We start from the raw sequence: 21,210 nt of genomic DNA, 5'->3' as shown, positions 1-21,210 counted from the left end.
TGTTCAACATTATTTCGTGAGATTATGTGCATACATCTTGGTATGAGCATTGAGCATGATTTTATATGGAGCACTACATATCGTGTGCCAGCATTTATATGAGCATTGTATTATGCACGCTAGGCGTCTTAGTCTGCGAGGATCCCACCAGTATCAGTTTCAATTACAACTTAGTTTACGAGTTTCTCGCCTGGTGACGACCAGGGGGCCAGGGGCTTATTGCCCACAATATGTGCTTATAGTTTTTATATAAGTAGGATTTAGATCAGTTAGGTATGTATTACAGATTGTGTGGGACTATGTGCCAAAATTGCATACTTGCATTTAATTTACAATTTATGTGCATTACATTCTTGTGAATGCAAACTGATAGTGATTATACTCAGTACAAGTTCAGTAAGTAATTTATCAGTATCGATATTTTTCGATTCAGCTTTAGTTATTCTTTTCAGCTTATTACTTGCTGAGCTTTGTAGCTCACCCTATACTCTTCACCATTCCAGTCCCTAGCAGGGGAGTATCTGATGTGGGGCCTAGCAGCAGTGATCAGTAATGTGTGTACGTGGAGCTGCTCAAAATAAAAGATGTCTAGGAGTTTGTTAGTTTATAATATCTTGTCAGTTTATATTTATTTTATATTTTAGTTGAAGGATTATCCCTTAAACAGAATTTATGGTTTTTAGTTGACTCGGAGTTTTTATTTCAATTGATTGAGATATTCATTTATGGTATCAGATTTCAAATTATTAGTTAGTTTATTTTATTTTCCCCATAGCATCTGTTCTCAGGCAGTCCTAGGAGAGGGGGTGTTATACTTTTTCCATATCCTTATTTGATCGAGACAATTTAAACCAATGAAAGGATTGAATTGCATAGGAAGACCACCACTAAAAGGTAGTGATCACAACTCGATCCTTCTAATAATTGGGGGCTATGATGGCTTGCTAGACTTTGCTCTTGGTTTATGGCCTTTGAGAAAGGTCATTGCTAACAGAATTAGAAGCATAATGGGTCACGTGCATAAGGGAAAATGTCACTAGGTAATGGCAGACTCATTTAGGGTTTGTGGAAACTCTTGTAAAGAGTTAAAATAAATGGAAACCATAAATTAGGTTTGCCAAATTCCACCTAAAATCCTAGTTGGACTAGGTTACCTAATTGGGCCTTAGGTTTTGGTGAAAAATGGTACCTAATTAATTAGAATTTTATTTATGGACTAACATAAGGCTATTTGGGTATGTTAATGGGATGTTTTAAAGTATTTAAAACTAAGGCCCAAATAGGTTGTTTTAAAGTGTTTAAAACATAAGTCTCAAAAGGGTTATGTTAAAGTGTTTAAAACATAAAGTCTAAAATGAGAGTGAAAGGAAAGACCCAATACTATGTTTTAAAGTGTTTAAAACATGGGATTAAAATACCATGCAACCCAAACCTCATTAATTAGGGTTTGAGCCTAAGGGTTATAAATAGCCCCTATGTGGTTCATTTTGGTGTGCCTTTAAGCCATTGATGCCGTGTGGCATGCTGTGAGAGAGCTCCCATGCTGCCCCTTTCAAGCTAGCACTCTTCAAGTCTTAGGAAGCTACCTCCTTGGAGGTTCTTGGTGTTGCTTCCTTGCGTGGATACCGTTATAGGCCACACACTTGGATGGCTTCGTGATCGCCACCATCAAGTGTTGGTTTTGAATCTTCACTTCAAGAGATAATACTTTGCCCTCTCCTCCATAATCTATTCTCTTGAAGAGATCCTAAAGGAATTTATGACTAAAAATTTTTATTTTTCTACTGCACTTATGATCCATAAAATCCTTCACTAGGCCCATAGTTCTGTTAGCGATTAATGTAGGTCATTTCCCATTTTCTATTCATGATAGTTTCCTCTAATGAAATTGATAGAAACATAAAATCAATTTTGAAAGATCATCTCCTTGCATCATAATGACCACATCTAGTCACAAGCAGTTTTTATAATGATGATCTTTTCTTATAATGTGATTAAGTTGAGGTAGAAATGTCTTCAATTTTGTTCTCTCCACTTGCGTTACTTAATGATGAATATCTCTGTGTTTTTAATATCTCCTTAAATCCCAGTAGGTGGTATAAAATCCAAGATTTACCTGAACATTAACTCTAGCCACTTTGAATAATAATAAAAAAATAAATAAAAACTCTATGGCACTCAAAAGTTTCGTAAATAAGAAAAATGTCTAAATGCCTAGATTAATGCTCATTTTCTAAGAAATGGTGGCAAGATAACAAGTTTTCTCATTAAAGTCAACTTCTAAAGAAAATTTTTGATTGACCTCCCCAAGTGTTCTCACTTTGATGGATAGTATGTAATTATGGGTTTCATTAATCTACTTATCAAATCATGAAAATAACCTTTTTAGTACTTAACATTAGTTTTCCTTTTAGGCATATTCTTATGTTTCATATCATTTTTATACTTGCCAATTTTTTTATTACAACAATTATATTTCATAATTAAAGGTTACTAACGGTAAATACCCCATATGTAAAGGTTTATTATTGATTAAACCATATATACAATTTACTTCCTAAATTGAGTTTATTACATGCAAATAGAAGGTTGAGAAGATGTTCATATTATGGAATCAACAATAACATAATTTATAAGCATGTTCATTGAGTTGTTAATTTTTTTTTCTCACCAATTTGCTAAAGAAAGTGGTATAATTTAGTATTGGCAATTCATAAGCAACACTTGGGTTAGGATATTACTCTTTTATCTAGTTGTTAGATGTATGTTAGAACTCACATCAAACATTGCATTATACTTAAAAAAAAAATAAAGATTGATCACAACAACTAAAGGGGTCTGAATAAATTCATATACCATATGTAGATTGAATGATGCCATTTGAATAAATTGTAAACACAATTGAGTCAATTCTCAATTCAAATAATAGTACTTAGTGAGTTAGAAAGTGAGACCATGAACTTTGGCTTGTATACTATATGCCCCATTTGGACACCAATTGGAACTCTAACACAAAGAAGAAGTCTATAGAGCATTAAAAGCCTTCTTATAATGACTCGAGCCAATCTTAGAAACTCATAGTGTATAAATTCAAACTAAGGGTTATTTAAAAGACACAAAAACTAGATGAAAAGAATCTGCGATTTTTGGAGATCTCAAACATTATCTTTTATCCCTTTCTTATGGATGAGATCATATCATATGGTTAGAAGATCCTCAAACATGTGATTCTAAAATATTACCACTATTACTACGTAGGTGTCTCCATTAGGTAATAGAAATAAACAATTAGGAAAGAACTACAAGTTCATCTTATAATTGATATTTATGATGTTACTTATTTTGAACTATGCTTCCAATACCTCCATCATATATCTCTTAATGGATTTTTGTGTAAATCTTAATGTTCTATCCCTATTATTTGCTTTCTTATTGTGTACTTTAATTTCATAATGCTATATCTCTACATCCGTTCAACTTACTAAGGAATGGAATTTCATTGTATAAAAATAAGAATTCCATGTAGATGTCAAAGCTTGTTGATGCCTTTCTTTCTTTTCTTTTTTTTGTTATGTTCAAACTAACATGAGTATAAAATTGAAAAAAAAAAAAAAAAGAGAATATGCTAGTATGCTAAGATAAAACCATATTAAAATGCATAACTAGACCAACAAAGATGAAGACATAAGTAAATAAAACCAATAATTTATTAAAAGGACAAATTAGTTGAGTGAATGAAGAATACCCACATAAGTATATACACCGCTGCCAAAATGAAAGTTGAGTTCCACTTGGGAAAGCAGAGTGTCTGGTAGCCAGTGTGTTTAATGTTCCACCTGGAGGTTCTTCTAGTATAGTAATAGATAGGTCTGGGAACTTTCGAACCAAATCTAATGCAACATCTATGGTGACATCAATAGCCAAACGCATACCAAAAGATTAAGCTCTATATCATGATCAATGAGAATACATATACATATATATATATATATAAAGGAGAAGTTGAGTTGGCTTTCTTACCATAGATTTGGGCTACAATACAAGTGGTAAGAAGCTTAGCACCTTGTTTACTCCTCTTTGGATCTAGTTCTTCCTCTAGAGTCATATAATAAAGGTAGCGCACCATTTCTATGTGGCCAAATTGAGCAGCTACAACCACTGGGATATGGTTATTAATGTTTCTAACCCTTAGCAAGGCAATGTTCTTCCTCACTAAAGGTTTGGCTACCTTTACAATTCCCCCACAAGCAGCAAGGGAAAGAGCTGTTTCACCAAAGTTATTTTTTAGCAACAAATCTTTTGCACTTGTCATAGTAACCAACTCTTCCACAATCTTCACATGTCCTGATATTGCCGCAATATGAAGAGTCGTGTCCCCGTATAGAGAAATCTTTTTTGTTAATGCATCAGGATATAGCTCAAGCAAGTACTTAACATGTGTCCAATCTCCCTTTTGTAAAAACTTGTTCAAATTCATTAGGTGCATTTCTTTGTCAATACCTGCAGAAGTTTCATCTGTTATTACACTTAATCTATATACAAAATTTAAATACCAAATGTTTTATATTTATGCATAAGCTTAGAAGGTGTTAGCAAAAAAACAAAAATATGAATAACATGAAACAATATGGAAAATGATGATTTATGAAGAAAGGTTTCCCATGAGGTCATCCATTTCCTTGTAAAGTTTTATCGATTTTATTTGCTTGCAAGTGCAAATGATAAAAACGTTGGAATGATTTACTAGGTTACTATCGAAATTTTGAAAGTATAATTTCAAGTGTGAATATCATTTATATAAAATCCTTACTTGCTCTTTAATTGTAATATATTCAAACAATATATTGGAAAGTAGAAAATGTTTTGAAGATGATCTCTGAAGATTGAATGGGAAAAGATGAAAAGACTATTAATTTATATTTCAAGAGTTTTAGTTTTGTGTTAGTGTTTTCTAATTAGTTCTTGCAATGAAAAGTGCTAGAAATATTGGCATAATTTGCTAGACCACTACTACATTTGAAAGTACAATTTTAGAAGAAAATCCGAACTTTCTCTTTGAAAATCTGTTATATTCAAGCAATAGATTGGAAAGTAAAAATCTTCTCAAACATGATCTTCCAAGATTAAATGGGATAAGATCAAATAGCATATATTAATTTATATTTGAGGAGCCTTAATTTGGTTTGTCATTCAATTAATTCTCAACTTATTCAAAGTCAAACTATTAATATAAAGCATGGTGTTACATGCTTAGAATTAAATATCATTTCCACAAAATCTTCCCTTTTTTATCTCTCCCCTTATTTCTTCTTTGATAGAAAATACAATCAATTTAGCTACCAAATTATAAAATAAAATAGTGTTAGGTTTAGATCATGCAAACCAAACAAAAAAAGTCAAATGAGAAAAATAACAAGAAGAAAAAATTAACATGATTTGACTTCAACAAACCTACATCTAAGGTCCCACCGCATGTGGACAATCCACTAATAAATATTTTTGCATAGAGAAAAAGAAAAACCTTCCAACATACATTCCGACTCCAAATAATCTGTCACTCACAACTCAAGGACTCTAGTTATTGAGTCATGGCACCCATATCCATAATTAAATCAAACTACACCTATTTTTAAGCTCCAAATCTTAATCATAGTAAGGCTAGATTTCCTAAACCGACCACAATCATTTAATCAAAATACCATCAAATAGGGTTTTTCTAAGAGACTTCTTCTCTATTAGATTGATCTCAATATGAATAAATGTTACAAGAGTGATTGCAAATCATTCACCCTACAACAAAACAAGTTAATTCAATCGAATATTTATCCAACACCGATTGGATGAAGTGTTTATACTCGCCAGTGTGCGAGTGAACTGGTAGTAAGAAATTAAATTTTTCAGATGAGTCCAGGTCAATTCACTAGGAGATTATATATGGAAAAGAGATATTCACGCTAGGTTAATTGGTTGCTTAATTAATCTGATTGTTGCGAGAAATTAAGTTTAACTGTTTATTGGTAAATCTTGGGTTAAGACAATTTTTGTGGCAAGCCCAACTGATTCCCAATAAGATATCTAAATAATAACATCAACTTAAAATAGCTTGAGGTTTTTCCATTACATACACTCACTACAGGAAAAAGGGTCATTGGCGGCGAAGTTTTACCGGCGGTTTTAATAACCGTCGGGAAAACACCACAATTACCGGCGATTTTTTGAACCGCCGGTGATGGGTCAAAATTACCGGCGGTTTTAAAACCGCCGGTAATGGGATACACATCTCCAGCGGTTTTCAAAAAACCGTCGGTTGTGTTTATCCATCCTCGGCGATTTTAAAACCGCCGGGGATAGGATTATATAAGCCCCCCCGCGCACCCAGCCCAATTCTCCTCCCGTGCGCACTCGGCCCAATTCGATCTCTTCCAAAATCCCCCCTGCAAACCCTAACATTCTCTAGCTCGCGCCTCGCTGCCTCCCTCCATCACCCTCGATCGCTCGCCTCACCTCGCCTCGCCCTCCCTCGCTCACTGTCACTCGGCCTCGCCCTACCTCGCTCACTGTCACTCGCTCTCGCCCTCGGCCTCACCCTCCCTCGCTCACTCTCACTCGCTCTCGCCCTCGGCCTCGGCCTTGCCCTCCCTCGCTCACTGATCAGTCGCACATGCAACCAGAGAAGTGTTGATTGGAATTAGGGTAAATTACAGTTCGATTGCTCCGCGATAGTTGTTCTTCCTTGATCAGGTTTGTCCCCAACTTGTGTATAATGTATCTCTATCGTTTATTTATCTGTCTATACGTATGAATCTTGCGTGTTATCCCAGATCCTCTGTTTATCGGTTGAGATTTAGATGATAATTCATTCTATTAGATCATAATTATTGATCAACATTGTTGTTTTTGTGTTGTTTGGTTGGTTGGAAATTGAATTAACCATCCATGTAATTCAATTTCTTGTTCAATCAATCCATTTGCCATTAATAAATCAAATTTTTGTTCGATCAATCACTATTACATGATTGAGGATCAATTAAGAAGCTGTCTATTTAGCTTGTGAAGCTTCCTTTTTGGTGGATGGAATTTACGTTGCTTATTATTCAGGCTGGCTGCCTCAAGTATTATCTTGTTGGATATTATATTGCCTCTGGTTGCCTAGTAGATAATTTCACAAATGCAGAGAGCTCAAGGTCTAGCTTTATGTCTTGAAATGTATAGAGCTCCTCTGCTATAAATCTTGTATAATCTGGTTACAGTTACTTGTTAGAAAAGGAAAAAATAAAACATTATGACTATCAAATCAATCTTTTAACATAGGATAACAGTAAGAATGTGAAATTATGTTGCCTATGTTTTAACATTTTGATGGCATAAGCTTGTAGCTTCGTGGTTTTTGGAGGTCAGGTTGAGGTTTATCGTTTAAGGATGGAGTGTTTGGTTACCAGAATTCTAGAAGAAGATGCAGGAGGTTTTGGAATATCAGTGAGTTGACTAGTTTTATGAAAAAGGAGATCATATAATTCAGTTTAGGATGAAGCTGGTAGAGTAAGTAATTGACTAGTAAGAAGATTTTAAACCTAATGAATACCAAAAAGGAGACCTAGTTTTATGCTAACTTAAGAAACTAGGGAATAACCATGTTGTGCAAATGGAAAATAAGAAGCGCTCACCCCTTTTAATGTGTAAGAAACTATAACCACCTTGAAGTAAAAGCAATCACAATCCTTTGAGACTGGTAACTGATATTTCATTAAGATGTGCTACATACTTGGTTGCTTAAGGTGTTTCTTGCTTAAGATGTGCTACATGTGCTGAAGTCTTCAGCGTGTAGTGTTGCATTCCTGGAAGGGTAGTAGGGTACCATGTCTTGCAAATGATGTTTGGTTGGGAGTTGGGACTAGATTGGAAGTGATCCAAAATCTATTTTCAATGGTCCAAGTAGCTGTCCTCTTGAACTTCTTGAATTACTCCTTTTCTTTTTTTTTAACCAAATTACTCCTTTTCTTATGTCATGTCCGCTTTATCATTATCAGGCAAAAATTGCATATGGAGAAAATGGGTGGAGGCACTCACACTTTGATTTTGTAAACTGCAAAAAATTGCATATGGAGAAAATGTGTAACAATACAGCCAATTAACAAGGAACCAAATATATATATACACACACACAAGGGTACAAACAAAATTAACATAATTTTAACATCTAATTACTTTTCCACAAAACAAAATATGAAATTTGGGTTTAAGAATAATATAAAAGCAATACATTATAAATAATATATAATATATTGTATGAAGAATTCAATTTTCTGTTTTAGACCAATATCGAATCAAAAATCATATCGTGACAAGTTACAAATCCAAGCTTACTCGATTGTGGGTCATGGACTAGACTTAAAATTCGAATACTCGTATTCATTTGTGATAATCTCTTACTAGCTCTCCTACATGCACAACAAATTTCAAGTGTTTATTAGTTTTTACTTAATATATTTCAAGGTAAATTAAAGAAAAGGTGATAAATAAAGCACAAATAATAATGTAGAATTGATGTGATCAGAAGGAATAAAAGGACAGAAGAACCCAAATGAGGAGCCTCACAAGTCCGTTAGTCAAATTCTGATATCAAATCTGGGAAGCAAATTTGATTTTGAATTTGAATTTCACTAATGCTACTATATATAGCATGCATGCATGTTTCTTTCTTCTTCTTCTTTTTTAACTGCCGTTTGCAACTTTAAAGGTAAAAGACAAATTGGTAGAGAAATAGTGTTAGCATTTTCTTCTTTTCTGTATATTTATTTATTCATTTATTTAGTGGAAGGTGGTTGGTGGTTGGAGAAACCTATAGCTTTTGAGTTTTGATTAGTGTTTAAAGTATTGTCATAACGATTCTCAATTCTACTAGGCAAAGTCACATAGATTTTAGTTCTCCAATCATTATCTATAGCCACATCTTTTATAATATCATTATACCTCATGTCCGATCTAAGAGTTTTTCACCAATTTTTTTTTTAATCCTCCGCTACCTCTCTTACTACACATTTCTTTCATTTTATCCACTCTACTTATAATGCCTCAAATGATCTTCTTTACATATAAATGATGATCTTAATTGCATCACAATGGTATTATTTTCAATACATGGAATTCTTTACTAATTTACCATTTTAAGTACTTCAAGATAATGATGCCTTTGATCTAGCAATCTTCATACATGATATGAGAGATTCTATGTTAAGCAGCTACCATAAATGGAAGTGTAAATAACACAAAACAACTAGATTAATCACTCATTTGAGCTTGGGCATGATAACATTTCCAAGATTAGCAATCTCCATACATGATATGAAAATTTTATGTTAGGCGTATGCTCTAATCCAAACTCAAAGATTTAGGTTAAAAACATTTGTTCAAGCTAAATCAGTCTCTATTTTCAACATTTGAGGTCCGGCTTCCTTGGGAGTCAGTGGTGTTGGACACAGTCCTTGCCTTGGTCCAAGTATGAACTTAGCCACACATCCTCAAAATAACTCAATAAACGAAACAAGGCAAACAAGAATTGTAATAACTAACTACTAAACAACTTAAAATGAAGAACTAAAAGTAAAGCAAGTGCTAAAGCTATGAAGCGATTTTAATGGAACAGTAAAGCAAAACACATAAATGTAAATGCTAACTTAGTTTAACAACACACTAAAAACATAATTGAGCTACATTTTTTAAAAATTTTCAACTCTAAGCTAATACTGAAATTAAACAACTCTAGAATAGAATGGAAATGCGATACAGAAAGTAAAAACTACTTTAGACAATTGTTCAGAAATTTTTCATGTCCCTGATGATTGAGGTCCATAGGAATTTATAGAATCTTTCTCGGGAATCAGCCCATGGCTGGGTGAGAATTTACAGCTCGTGCCACTACGTGCTTTAAGTGAATTATCTATAGTGGCCTTGAAGTACCATCCGAATATTCTGTCTTATATTCGAATGCACATGCAAGCTATCCGGATAACCAGCTCCCTATTCGAATATGCTACTTTGATTTTCTTCCTTTGCAGTGGTGTTATCTGGATGAATCCAACACTATCTGAATATGTAACCTTGGCCCTTGATCTTCCTTAGCGATGATGCTATCCGAATGACCATTTTTCTATTCGAATAAGTAGCCTTGATTCTCTTCTTTTTCGATACAAGCTATCCGAATAACTAGCTCTCTATTCGAATGAATTTGACAGTCGTTTTGGGACTTATGTCTGACATCCTGTAATACCCCCATATTACATGGTATTGGAAAATAGAAAAAATTTCCAGTGATTTGAAAGGAGCTCACGTGGTTCAAGATGCCTGAAAGTCGGTTTCAAGAAATTAATTAATAAAATTATCGAATTGAGGACAATGAGTGCCTCAGGACTTAGATATCTAGGAGATAGGGCATGTGATTGGTGTGCATTTCGAGGTGATGCTAATGACACTGGAAGTAATCCAACCAGGAATAATTTTAGGATTAAATTCTGTATAAACCCGAATGGGTGTCAGTACCGAATGGTTGCAGGGGACCTCCGAGAAGTTGAAAGGACTCTAGGGGTGGTCTGGTTTTACATGTGAGGCAACCCTGAAGCATTTTCGGGTGGAATAGAGGTCCCGTGTAGGCGTAGGGACGAAATCATCCTTATCGAATAAATGTCGATAATTAATTTTGATGAAAGCAATAATTTAAATGGCTGGATGATAATTATTTAAGGCTTTAAAGGGCCCAAGTGCCACTATCAAAATTTCTAAGTGGAACTAAGAGGTTCTCAAGTGCAATTATGGAGAATTTGGGGTTAATGTGTAATTTTATGTATATATATATATAGATATAAACATGTGTGCGTGAGGAAGCTTCATGGAAGCTTCCGAGAGTGTTCTTTTTGAATTTGAAATGAGGGAGCTCGAGCGATGGCCGAGAGCATCCGAGACCCAGAAATCGGGTAGTAATGAAAGAGAGAGAAAGAGAGAGGGAGAGAGAGGGCCAAACTCGGCTATGGCAATAGCAGCCTCAAGCTGCTGTTGCAGTGGCCAAGAGAAGCGAGCAAGCAGGGCAGCAAGCGCACGGAGGCGCCAGTGGTGGCTGTAACCGCTCGGAGGCGGCTAGAGGCCAAGGCGAGCGGCGACCGCGTGCTGGTGCGTTGTAGGCGACCACGGCCGATCCGAAGTAGAGCTGGCAGCGAGCAAGTTCGCTCAAGGGAGGCCGATGAAGCCGTGGCGGTGTCGGCTGATAATGGTAGTTGTGGGGCCGACGATGTCGACCGACAATGGCAATGGGATTAGCAGCGGCGGTCGTGGAGGAGGCCAGCGGCAGTGGCCGGCTGGTACACAGGTGTTGTGTGCGCCAAGAGGAAGAAGAAAAGCTGAAGAAGAAGAAGAAGAATAAAAGAAAAAAAATAGAAAATAAAATAAAATAAAATAAAGAGAATATGGAAAAATAAGGGAAAATGGGAAAAATACCCAAAAAATTTCAAAAAAATGGGAGAAAATTCTGGAAATTAATTTGGGTTTCTGGAAGCGTGCCAAAGGCTCGAAAATGGGATTTTAGATGCAAGGGGCAGCTCGAGAGGCAATGCCAATGTTAGTTGTTGGCCGGTTTGCTCCTCTAGATTCGATGAGGTAAAATAATTAATTCTTTTCTATTTATGAACATTATGAGGAATAATGTAATGTAAAGTGTTGGTTGGTTTATGCCCGTGGTTGGGGTTGTTTTGGTTGAGTTGTTGTCAGGTGGTTTTACTGTATATGGTATAGTTGAGGGCATTGGTTTAATATCTGATGTTAGTGGAGTTGGGTTTTGTGTGGTTGCATCTAGGCTCAACTAGGGAGGCAGTGGTCCTAGAAGAGGAGGTTTCGAGCCAAGTAAGGGATGACCCCAAGGGTGGTGGTCTTGCATGCATTTGTAAATGGTTGTCTTTAAGAGTTGCATGTAGTGGTAATACTTGCATGGTATAAGTTCTAATGTACCTATGGGCATATGGAGGAGTAGTGTTGTGGAAATAGTTGGTTGATGCCTTAACCTATGGAGGTTATGAAGGCATGGAAAACTACCCATGTTGCATTGCATTTTTGTATTACATGCTCTCTCATGCTTCATTTACTTATGCGCTACACCCTTATTGAATCTTTATGACTCATGAGGTTTTACCTCATGTTGTAGATAATGCAAGTCCATATGCAAGCAGGGATGGTGCCGAGAGGCTATTGTGGCAACTAGCAGTGTTGCCCGAGTTGTATGTTATGCATTTTTCATGTATGTAATCCTGTGATTGAATGTATATGTTGTTAGGCATTAAATGTATCTAATTACTGTAATCACTATGGTGTGATAGGTGATTGTGAGATAGTTTGATGTATATGGCTTTGGTTGGTGGAGCCGAGCTCGGATCAGGTAAGGATAAAAAGGTATGTCCCCATAAATCCCCAATACTCAGCAAAGTGTTTTGTTATGCTAGCTTTGTACTTGGGTCACCTTTGGCTTGTTGAGAGGCGAGTTGGAGAAAGGTGAATCTCACTCGAGTTTCGGGTCTCGTTCTATTGTGTTTCCTTGTCTGTGTTTGGGACCAATTCCTCTAGTAGAGAGAAGGGAACAACAAAGCCTAGTTCCCACCTAGGGTGTTTCCTGTTGAAACGTAGTCTAACCTTTTAGTGTTTAGTTTATTGGGTGAGTAATTCGGTCGATTATTCACGAGTGACACCCACAAGTGGGAGCAGATCGATACATATCTGAATGCTACAATTGCTTCATCCGAATTGATTTCCATCACGATGTGAGAATGCTCCTATTCTTTTTTCTTTCATTCGAATAGATTCTTTTGATATTAGGATGATGCTAGGTCTTCACATCCAAATGCTTGTCTTTTTATTCGAATGAGTTGATGCCTCTATTGATATCTGAATGCTACAGCATAGCTATCCGAATGACTTCTTCCTAGTATCTATCCGAATGAATGTAGTACTATCCGAATAACTAGTATCCGAATACTCTCAATTGTGCGTTCTCATCCGAATGGGCTTTCAATCCTGATATCCTTTATATCTGAATCTTTTAACTTCCTATTCGAATATCCCTATAAATTACAAATGTTTAAGTCAATATAATAACATGTAAGTAAGGGGATTATGATAAAATCTTGCATTTTTTACCATTAATCGAAGAGAAAACCTAATCAAAATCTAAGGAGTTATGTAATAAAGAGAAACTCGCATATCAAAGTAATAGCAACTGGCTCTGTATCCCATCCTTCTCTTACCCTGGTCTCCCACTTTGCCCCAATCTTAGCAACCTTCTATCCTATTGTTTATCTTCACCCCTAACTTCCCATTGAGTCTTCCAACAGAACACCCTCAAAGTAGGTCAATATAAACCTACTCAATGATCACCAAACTATTCATAACCATCCAAGCAAGTTGTCAAGTTAAAAAGATCAATTATGCAAGACCTTTTAGCAAACAAGTAATCAAGGCAATCATCCAAAACTCTTGGGGCATGAAAGGTTCAATTTAGAAAAGAGATACCACATGCAATATATTTGTCATTCATTTCTCACAAAAGTAAGATGTTTAGGTGACGTACTCAAAGCTCCATGGCACATCACAAACAAACTCAAAGCCATTAAAGAATGGAATCTTGAACAAAAAGAAATAAGAAGTTAATTTTTCCATTTATCCTTTCTATATTTATAGAGACTTCCTCCAAGCAAGATGAATGTAGAAAATGACAGAAGAATTGGTCGCATCATTGGCTACCTACAAAGAGTTGGTAAGAACTTTTCAATAGCATGGGGTTAGTATAAATGCTCGTGTTTGGGTTGGAATCAACTTTCAAAGACCTATAATCTATGGACTCCAAATCAAGAAATGAATGGAAATCCATAACAACTCTATGCTCTTATGAAAGATTAGGAGACTTTTACTACTCTCATGTGAAAATTGATCACACCTTCTCTAAAAAATGTGTGTTAATGAATTCTTCCCTCAACTATGTACCATTTTTAAGAGCTTGAATCATCTAGAATTCCACTAGCTCTTGGTTTAAATAGGAAAACCATCCAACATTCTTAGTTAATGCTCTCTTCAATCCTTTCCTCATACAAGTTCTTAGAGCTGGTATACATACAATCACCAACACAATAAAATTTATGGAGCGAACTCACTAATGTTGTTGGCACTAACCCCACTTTGTATCACAAACTCAACTTGATCCTATAAATAAACTTCAAATAGAATATAGTAGTGTATGTATCTCCTTTAACATCCACAACCTACATCGTTATTTCCATACCTAGGTATCAGATTCCCTCTTAGCCCTTAGAATCACTATCAGGATCACACATTCCAAATGGTGGTTTTTTTGCATCCTAAGATTCCAAGGAGTGCAATTAGAAGTCTAAGAATGAGGATCCTCAACAGTGCACTAGTTTAGTTAAAATAATTAAAGACTAAGTAATGAACTTAAAGTGAGAACAATTTTCAAAGAAAAATGGAGAAAAAGAAAGCTTGGTTATCTTAGTTTTTTGTATATTCTATTGTATTTTGAATGGTATTCAAACTTAACTTCCTTGGTGTAGGATTCTTCATACCATAAGTTGTGCAAGAACATAGGAAAAGAAATCAAAACAAAACAAACAAACTTATATAATAGCAAAGAATTAACTAATTTTGACTTGAATACTACTATATATAAATTGTAGTATGAGTTAAAAGTAATGACCAATTGAGCCTATCCTTTATACGAAAAAAATAGCATACTAACATACATTGTACATGTTCTCCTACTGTTACCCACAACAACTATAGTTGTAGTAATACTAAGTTACACAAGAACATAGAGAAAAATTCAAAAGAAAATAGAAGTTATAATAGCAAAATATCAATCTAGCTAATTTTTCCTTAAGTACAATTATAAAATAAGACCCAAAATAGTGAACTAATTAAGCCTACCTTTATCATACCATAAAACTAGCATTGAAAACAAACCACACTCTACATAATTATGTTCCCACGGTAGAGAAGCTACTCCTTAACTGCAACAATTAACCCTTCTACAATAGTGGAGTAAGTCCAATACCACCCTTATCCCTATAACCACACTAAAATGACTAACTTTGTCCTTACTTCAACATTAAAAAGTAATGAACTTGTAACTAATCTAAGTGACCTCTTTGCACCTTTATACATGCCCTACATTGCTAACACACATTATCATCATGCAACACAAACTTAGAATTAGAGGAAGATTTCCCTATCATCCCCTTACCCATAAACCACCACAGTTAGCATATAAAGGTTGATTATATTCAAAGGCACCTCTAGTTATTTATAATTTGAAAAGAACACCTTATGTTCCATAACTCGCGCCTTGAAAATGGTCTCACCCTACACCTCCCTAAACAAATGGAGTTTGTAAAGTCACTAGGCTTATACTCCTCTAGGGTGTTTCTTCTAAGCTTAATCTATGCTTAACCAGGGATAACTGGATGCATCCTTTGTATATGTGTGCCATGTGTCCCACTATCGATATTTAGAGGGTATAAATATCCCCGACCTTGTATTTAGAGGGATTTTTCTATCACCTTTCAGTTGCTCTCACCTAATTACACTAGAACACAATATTAATCTACTTATTTTTTTAGAGGAGTAACTACCTGTTATCTCGAACACTTCCATTACCTGTTTATTCAACATCATTACCACAACTGCTTTTGACTTAAGCATCAAAGGGCCAGCGTAGGAGGAATCCTTGCTTGCCTTCTAACGATGTATTGTCTTGTATCTGCTTTCTCCCAAATCGTGGAGCTTTCCCCCAGGCAGTCATCCATCTCTCTCTCGCTTCAACATCCTACTGCTTATTCAAGTCCACAACTACTTCTTCAAGAGACTCAAGCTTCTTGATCTCTCCCCCGGGCAGGGTTATGAACTCTTCCCTAGACAATGATGTGAGCTCTTCCCCAAGAAGTAACCTTCCACTTTCTCTTGGCTTGCAAGTCACATCGATTTTCATACCTAGCTCTACCTATCCCTGATCTTCCCACATTATAAACTTAATTGTTGTATTTCTGAAAATAACATCTGTATTTACCATCTTGTGAGATTAGGTAAGGTAGGGTTTGGGGTGAGATTAGGTAGGTGGTACTAAGGATTAAGGACTATTAGAGTTTCCATAATTGATTTATAGTGACCTTCAATGTAAGAATGGAATAGGGGTTTAATCTCTAGATGTTTTATCAAGGCTCTAGTATGATATAAGGGCGTGATAGTCATCGCACTTTTGTGGATTTGAAGGTACACATATTAGGACCCTTTAACTTGGTTAATTTATATTTCATGTAGGCTATTAATCCAATGATGGAATAGTGTCATCAGAACTAAAATAGGGGGACTTATCAAGGTTGTGGTTATTTTTTTGAGGAGGTAAGTTTAGTCCTTGAATGTTAGCATCTCTGACTATGGATTTTTTAGAAAAAGAACTAACAGATGAAAGGCCAATAGGTGTTAGGGCTGGTAGTGGTTTTAAACCAATGTGAACATGTATTATGGATGTATGTGGCATCTAGAGAATACATAATTTTCGTATATTTTAAAAACATTCCATCACCAAATGGTATGTTAAACTTTATCTATAAAAAATATCACCCATAGACTCACAATAAATTGAGAGGAATACTGGATCTATAATTAGGTCATCAACCTTTATCGAGGCATGTAAGGCTTTGTTTATGTCCACTCTAAATCTTGCATGGAGGCAATCAAATTAACCAACCAACCTTGAAATCGAGTACTTCATCCACTACTAGTAGAATACTAAATTAATATGGCTACAACTTTCCAAGAGTTTGCGGTTGGTGCATTTTCCTCAGGGGCAACCCTCAAGTCTAAATCTAGAATGATTTACGGGAGAAATCCAAATTGTATGGGCTAACATTCGAATGCCATCATCAAAGCTCATTAATTTTCTAGTGATATTATAGGGCACTATGTTGAGGATCGTATTAGTGTCCTTGGCTCTTGTGAAATGAAGAATGGAAAGATTTTTGGAGAGGTTGGAAAGAATTGAACTTCCTTTAAGATTCCAAGACCTTGAGATGATCAATCTTAACCGGATCAAGATGCATTGGTTTTGTACAAAAGATTTTACCTATTAGACAATACATAAGGTGATTCTATTCTTGAAGTGAAACAGAACTGAGTGCAAGAGTTGCAGAAGTCATGGTTGGAAGTTTTTGATCAGGAGGCTTTAATGAAGGTTTGAGATGCTAAAGTGAGTGCGTGATTGAGAGAAGATCATAAAGGTAAGATGGGTAAAGATGTGGTAGTATTGTGGGATGCGGCAAATTCACTTGTGCAATGAGAGAAACATTAGGGGCGAGAGGAATGGCAGAGTGACGTAGCAGAAGCCTTTTAAAAACTCGTTGATTCCCTCATGAATGTCGAGTTATAGAACTCAATCAATACTTCATTGATTCTAAAGAATACCGAAAAATTGAAGAGAATTATGGGAAAATTTTCAACATAAATTTTTTTGGGAATTCCAAAATCAACTACAAAAACGTCCTATAAACATAGTATTTATAGGTTACAACTCCCAATATGACTAAGAAATTAGAAAACACTCCAAAATCATAAAACCCAAATCTTACCAAAAAAGGCAAAATTGAGATTTCATTACAAAATTAAAATTAGATTGAAATAAAGAAAATCCCTCGAAACGGCATATTAAAATTCAATTCTTAATGGAAGTTATTATCAAATCAATTATTTTCTAAAATAGCAAAAACATTAATTTCGAGATCCAAACAAAGGAATTTGTCCAAAAAAACACGGACCTTACCAGCAAAGCTTGTAACTTTGAATTCTTAGCCCGATTCCATTGAAATTAGCCTCTGAAATCACCCGAATCGCACACTTCAAACTTGCCAAAATTTACGAAAATGCCATAAAAACAATTGCCTAGAACCACTTCTCTTCAAATTTTCCTTACATCAATTCTCCATAAAATACTAAAGCCATCTCATCCACGTCATAGAGCTCCAAGAATCGGACCTTGAAGTTGGACACCATTATGACGGTGGCAATGAAACTCTCTAGGAGATAAGTAGGAACTGTGAATACCATTAACATTGATACAAGTGAAAAGAAGCATGTGGAGAGTAAAAAGAAAATACAATTTCAAGGGTTAACTTACTGTTAATGGCATGTAAACGTGTCTGCCCTAAAATATGGGAACTCTCACATATAGTGTATAGTTTTTTTTTTTTTTTTTTCAGTTTTTTGTTCTGAATTACAAATTTTCATGTTTAGGTTGTATCTTCATTTAAAATGACAGAACACATAATAGGTTGTTTGATAACTTTAATTTATTTTTAGTCTTATTTTCTATAAAATCTTTAATTTTTGTTATCTATAAAAAAAACTAAAAATTGCATTCAAAATATTAGAAGTATACAAAACTAATTTTCAATCTAAAAACTTAGAATGCAAAAAGATATTTTTTTTTCAATGTAACTTGTTTTATATAAGGGAATGGAGATGATTTGAGAAATATTTTTGAAAAATCACGTTACCAAAATCTCCAAATTAGTAAGAAAACTTCTTTTAAGAGTGTAAATGTTCATTTTAATTTTAAAGATAGAGCGTTTTCTAAATCTAAAATTCTTATTTAGAAAGTTCTTGTATTTAAATAACTGAGACTATTTTCTTTAACTAAAAAGCCCCCAAGACTAATCTGTCAAATCCAAAAGTAATCTAGGAGTCACCCACGACTCTCAAATGGGGTCACTAGGAGTCCAATGACTAAGCTTCTGGAGGCCAAGGATAATGATAATGGAGGGAGAGAGAAACCAAAAGTAAAATGAAAAGCAATGCACAAAATACACAAAATTTACCTTGTGACTTTTAAGTTTTCTAGACTCACTCTTTACTAATGAGCTAAGAGTTTGACTTGAAAGCCATGAAAAAAGAATGGCTAGATTGCAATTATTTGTGTAAAAGAATTAAGAAGGTTTCTTAGACAATGGAAAAGCCCAATCTTATTTCAACAAATTAAGTAGTGGGTAATGTAATAGTCCAAGAGGAGAGAAAAATTATGATAACCAAACAAATGGAGTTTGTATGTATACTCAACCATTTAGTTTGTGGTATGATGTACGTACGTACTTCTTTTCCTATTAATTATACTATCTGCCTTCTGATATATTAATTTAAAATGATGAAGCACTAGTCAGAGACTTGCATGGTTTCAACAAAATAAAAAAATAAAAAATAATGTTAAGATCACAATGAACAAGTGACACATAAATTGGAACTACAATAGCAAAAAGAATTAGACTTAGTCACGTTTCTCAAGAAACGTAAGTTGTTGATTCTAAAAGAGAAATAATAGACTAAATCACTAAAATTACAAGTTCTTAATTAGAAAAATGGGGCAAACTCTCCATCCTCTCAGTACTCCACCTGAATAAATGTTTACATCTAATGAACCCTAGCTATCCTATTGACTTGTACAGAACTTTATCATGACTAACCTATTTGTAACCCAACTCTTTGGGTTTTTCTATTTCTACATAGATTTGGTTTCTTTTATTAATTTTTATTTTTTTATCAGAATTTGAATTATTTGGAAATTCATCTTCATCTAATTATATGGGATTTGAGGAGTTACCCAACAAATGAAGATTTTGGAAAGAAAAATATGAAAGACAAACAATTGGTTCACTCAACATCATGGTATTGGTACTTGTAAATGTTTTGGCCAAATGAACAGCTACGCACATCCTATCTAAAGTTGGTAAATATAAGACAACTAATTCAAAAAGGGCAATCCAGTACATTTTAACAAGAACAAATTCAAAATAATCTGATAGGAGCAAAAACATTTATGGATTTTGGGGTGATTCGTTTTACCTTCCTGTTCTGCTTCTTCATTGAGAGACACAGTTGTTTCCGATTCTTCATTGGGGGACTGAGTACTTGTTGGCTGTGCATTGTGGTTTCCTGGTTCATAGCTGTCCTGATCCGAATAATCATCAGAAGTATCAGTCCTTTCTCCTTCTTCCGATCCTTCACTTGAAGACCGGTTATTCGTTGCATCATTTCTACTTCCCAATGCCATCCTAATTGTATTTATTTTCCTTTCCAGCCTATATAATATCAAAATCACAGGGACACACAATTAATAAGAGAGAGACATGTCTTTCTCTACTGGGAAAATTACATGGACAATTGGGTCCACTTAATTGAGCTTCTGTTGGTAGATTATTGATTTAATTGAACTTCACAAGGGACTTAATCTGATGAATATAATATATATATATATATATACCACCGAGTTGTTGGAAGCCAAAAGTACTGTAAACAAACACTTGAACATCCGTGAAAAGAAAATTTATTGAGGCTAGTCATTAACAATTCCGAGTAGATGTTGCTCATGTTAACTCCGATAAACAGTTTAAAGATAAAAATAAATCAAAGAAAATCACAAGTGTTAATTTTACTAGCGGAGGTGGCTACATAAATTCTAAATTCTAAATTCTAAATATTATCATTTGATTACCTGCACAGCGATCTTGGAGCTTATTTGGTAGAACTGAGGAGTGTTATCTTAGTCACCTGTATTAATTCATTGCAAGGAATACAAATCTCACACGCAAAGCAAGAACAAATGTGTCAAAACTGATTAATTCCCCGTTCACACTTCCAGATTTACTCTACTGCATGTCCCGATGTTCTCCATTAATAAAATAGTACAGAAATTAAGTAGAAGAGAAGAACTAAAGCAAATATAAAGTTTTGTATGCCATTTATTATTTGTTTCTAATGGGTTCTTTATGTGATCTTGAAGATTGAAACAGTACTAATTAAGATGAGGCTCACGTGCCTTTCGTTCTACTCTTTGCTTTTTTCGCTTTTGCTTTCCTTCCGGAGGTTACCTTGCATGGCTTTATTCCTTATGTCTTGGAATGAGTAGGATATTCCTCTTAATTACCTGCAACCTTGATATGATATAGTTCTGGGTATTCTCCAAGACGTGCAAAATTCCAAGAATAATTGTATACATAAGATTATAATGCCTTCTTCAACCTAAAACCCCAGTTAAGATTTTGTTCTAAGTGCTTCGCTAGATGAGTTATAGGATTATTATTATCACTATCTAGACTTTTAAAGGAGTCTCTAACCTCTAAGTTAGAG

At 34.9% G+C, this 21,210-nt stretch overlaps 1 protein-coding gene across 1 annotated transcript in view; it reads right to left on the bottom strand.

The window, feature by feature from the left end:
- The window catches only part of LOC127809173 (protein ACCELERATED CELL DEATH 6-like), a 39,552-nt gene extending 18,817 nt beyond the window's left edge, over window positions 1–20,735 (bottom strand). Inside the window, exons 1-4 of the mRNA XM_052347904.1 lie at window positions 20,576–20,735; window positions 19,927–20,162; window positions 4,021–4,500; window positions 3,750–3,902 (exon numbers count right to left, since the gene is read on the bottom strand). Of these exons, the coding sequence (XP_052203864.1) occupies window positions 3,750–3,902; window positions 4,021–4,500; window positions 19,927–20,134 (841 nt within the window). The 5' untranslated portion in view covers window positions 20,135–20,162; window positions 20,576–20,735. The remainder of the gene's footprint in view (window positions 1–3,749; window positions 3,903–4,020; window positions 4,501–19,926; window positions 20,163–20,575) is intronic.
- Between the last annotated feature and the right edge of the window lie 475 nt (window positions 20,736–21,210).

This window comes from Diospyros lotus, chromosome 9 (assembly GCF_014633365.1).
Source record: "Diospyros lotus cultivar Yz01 chromosome 9, ASM1463336v1, whole genome shotgun sequence".
Lineage (NCBI taxonomy): Eukaryota > Viridiplantae > Streptophyta > Magnoliopsida > Ericales > Ebenaceae > Diospyros > Diospyros lotus.
Note: the sequence above shows the minus strand (reverse complement) of the source record. Positions and strands in the feature narration are given on the sequence as shown.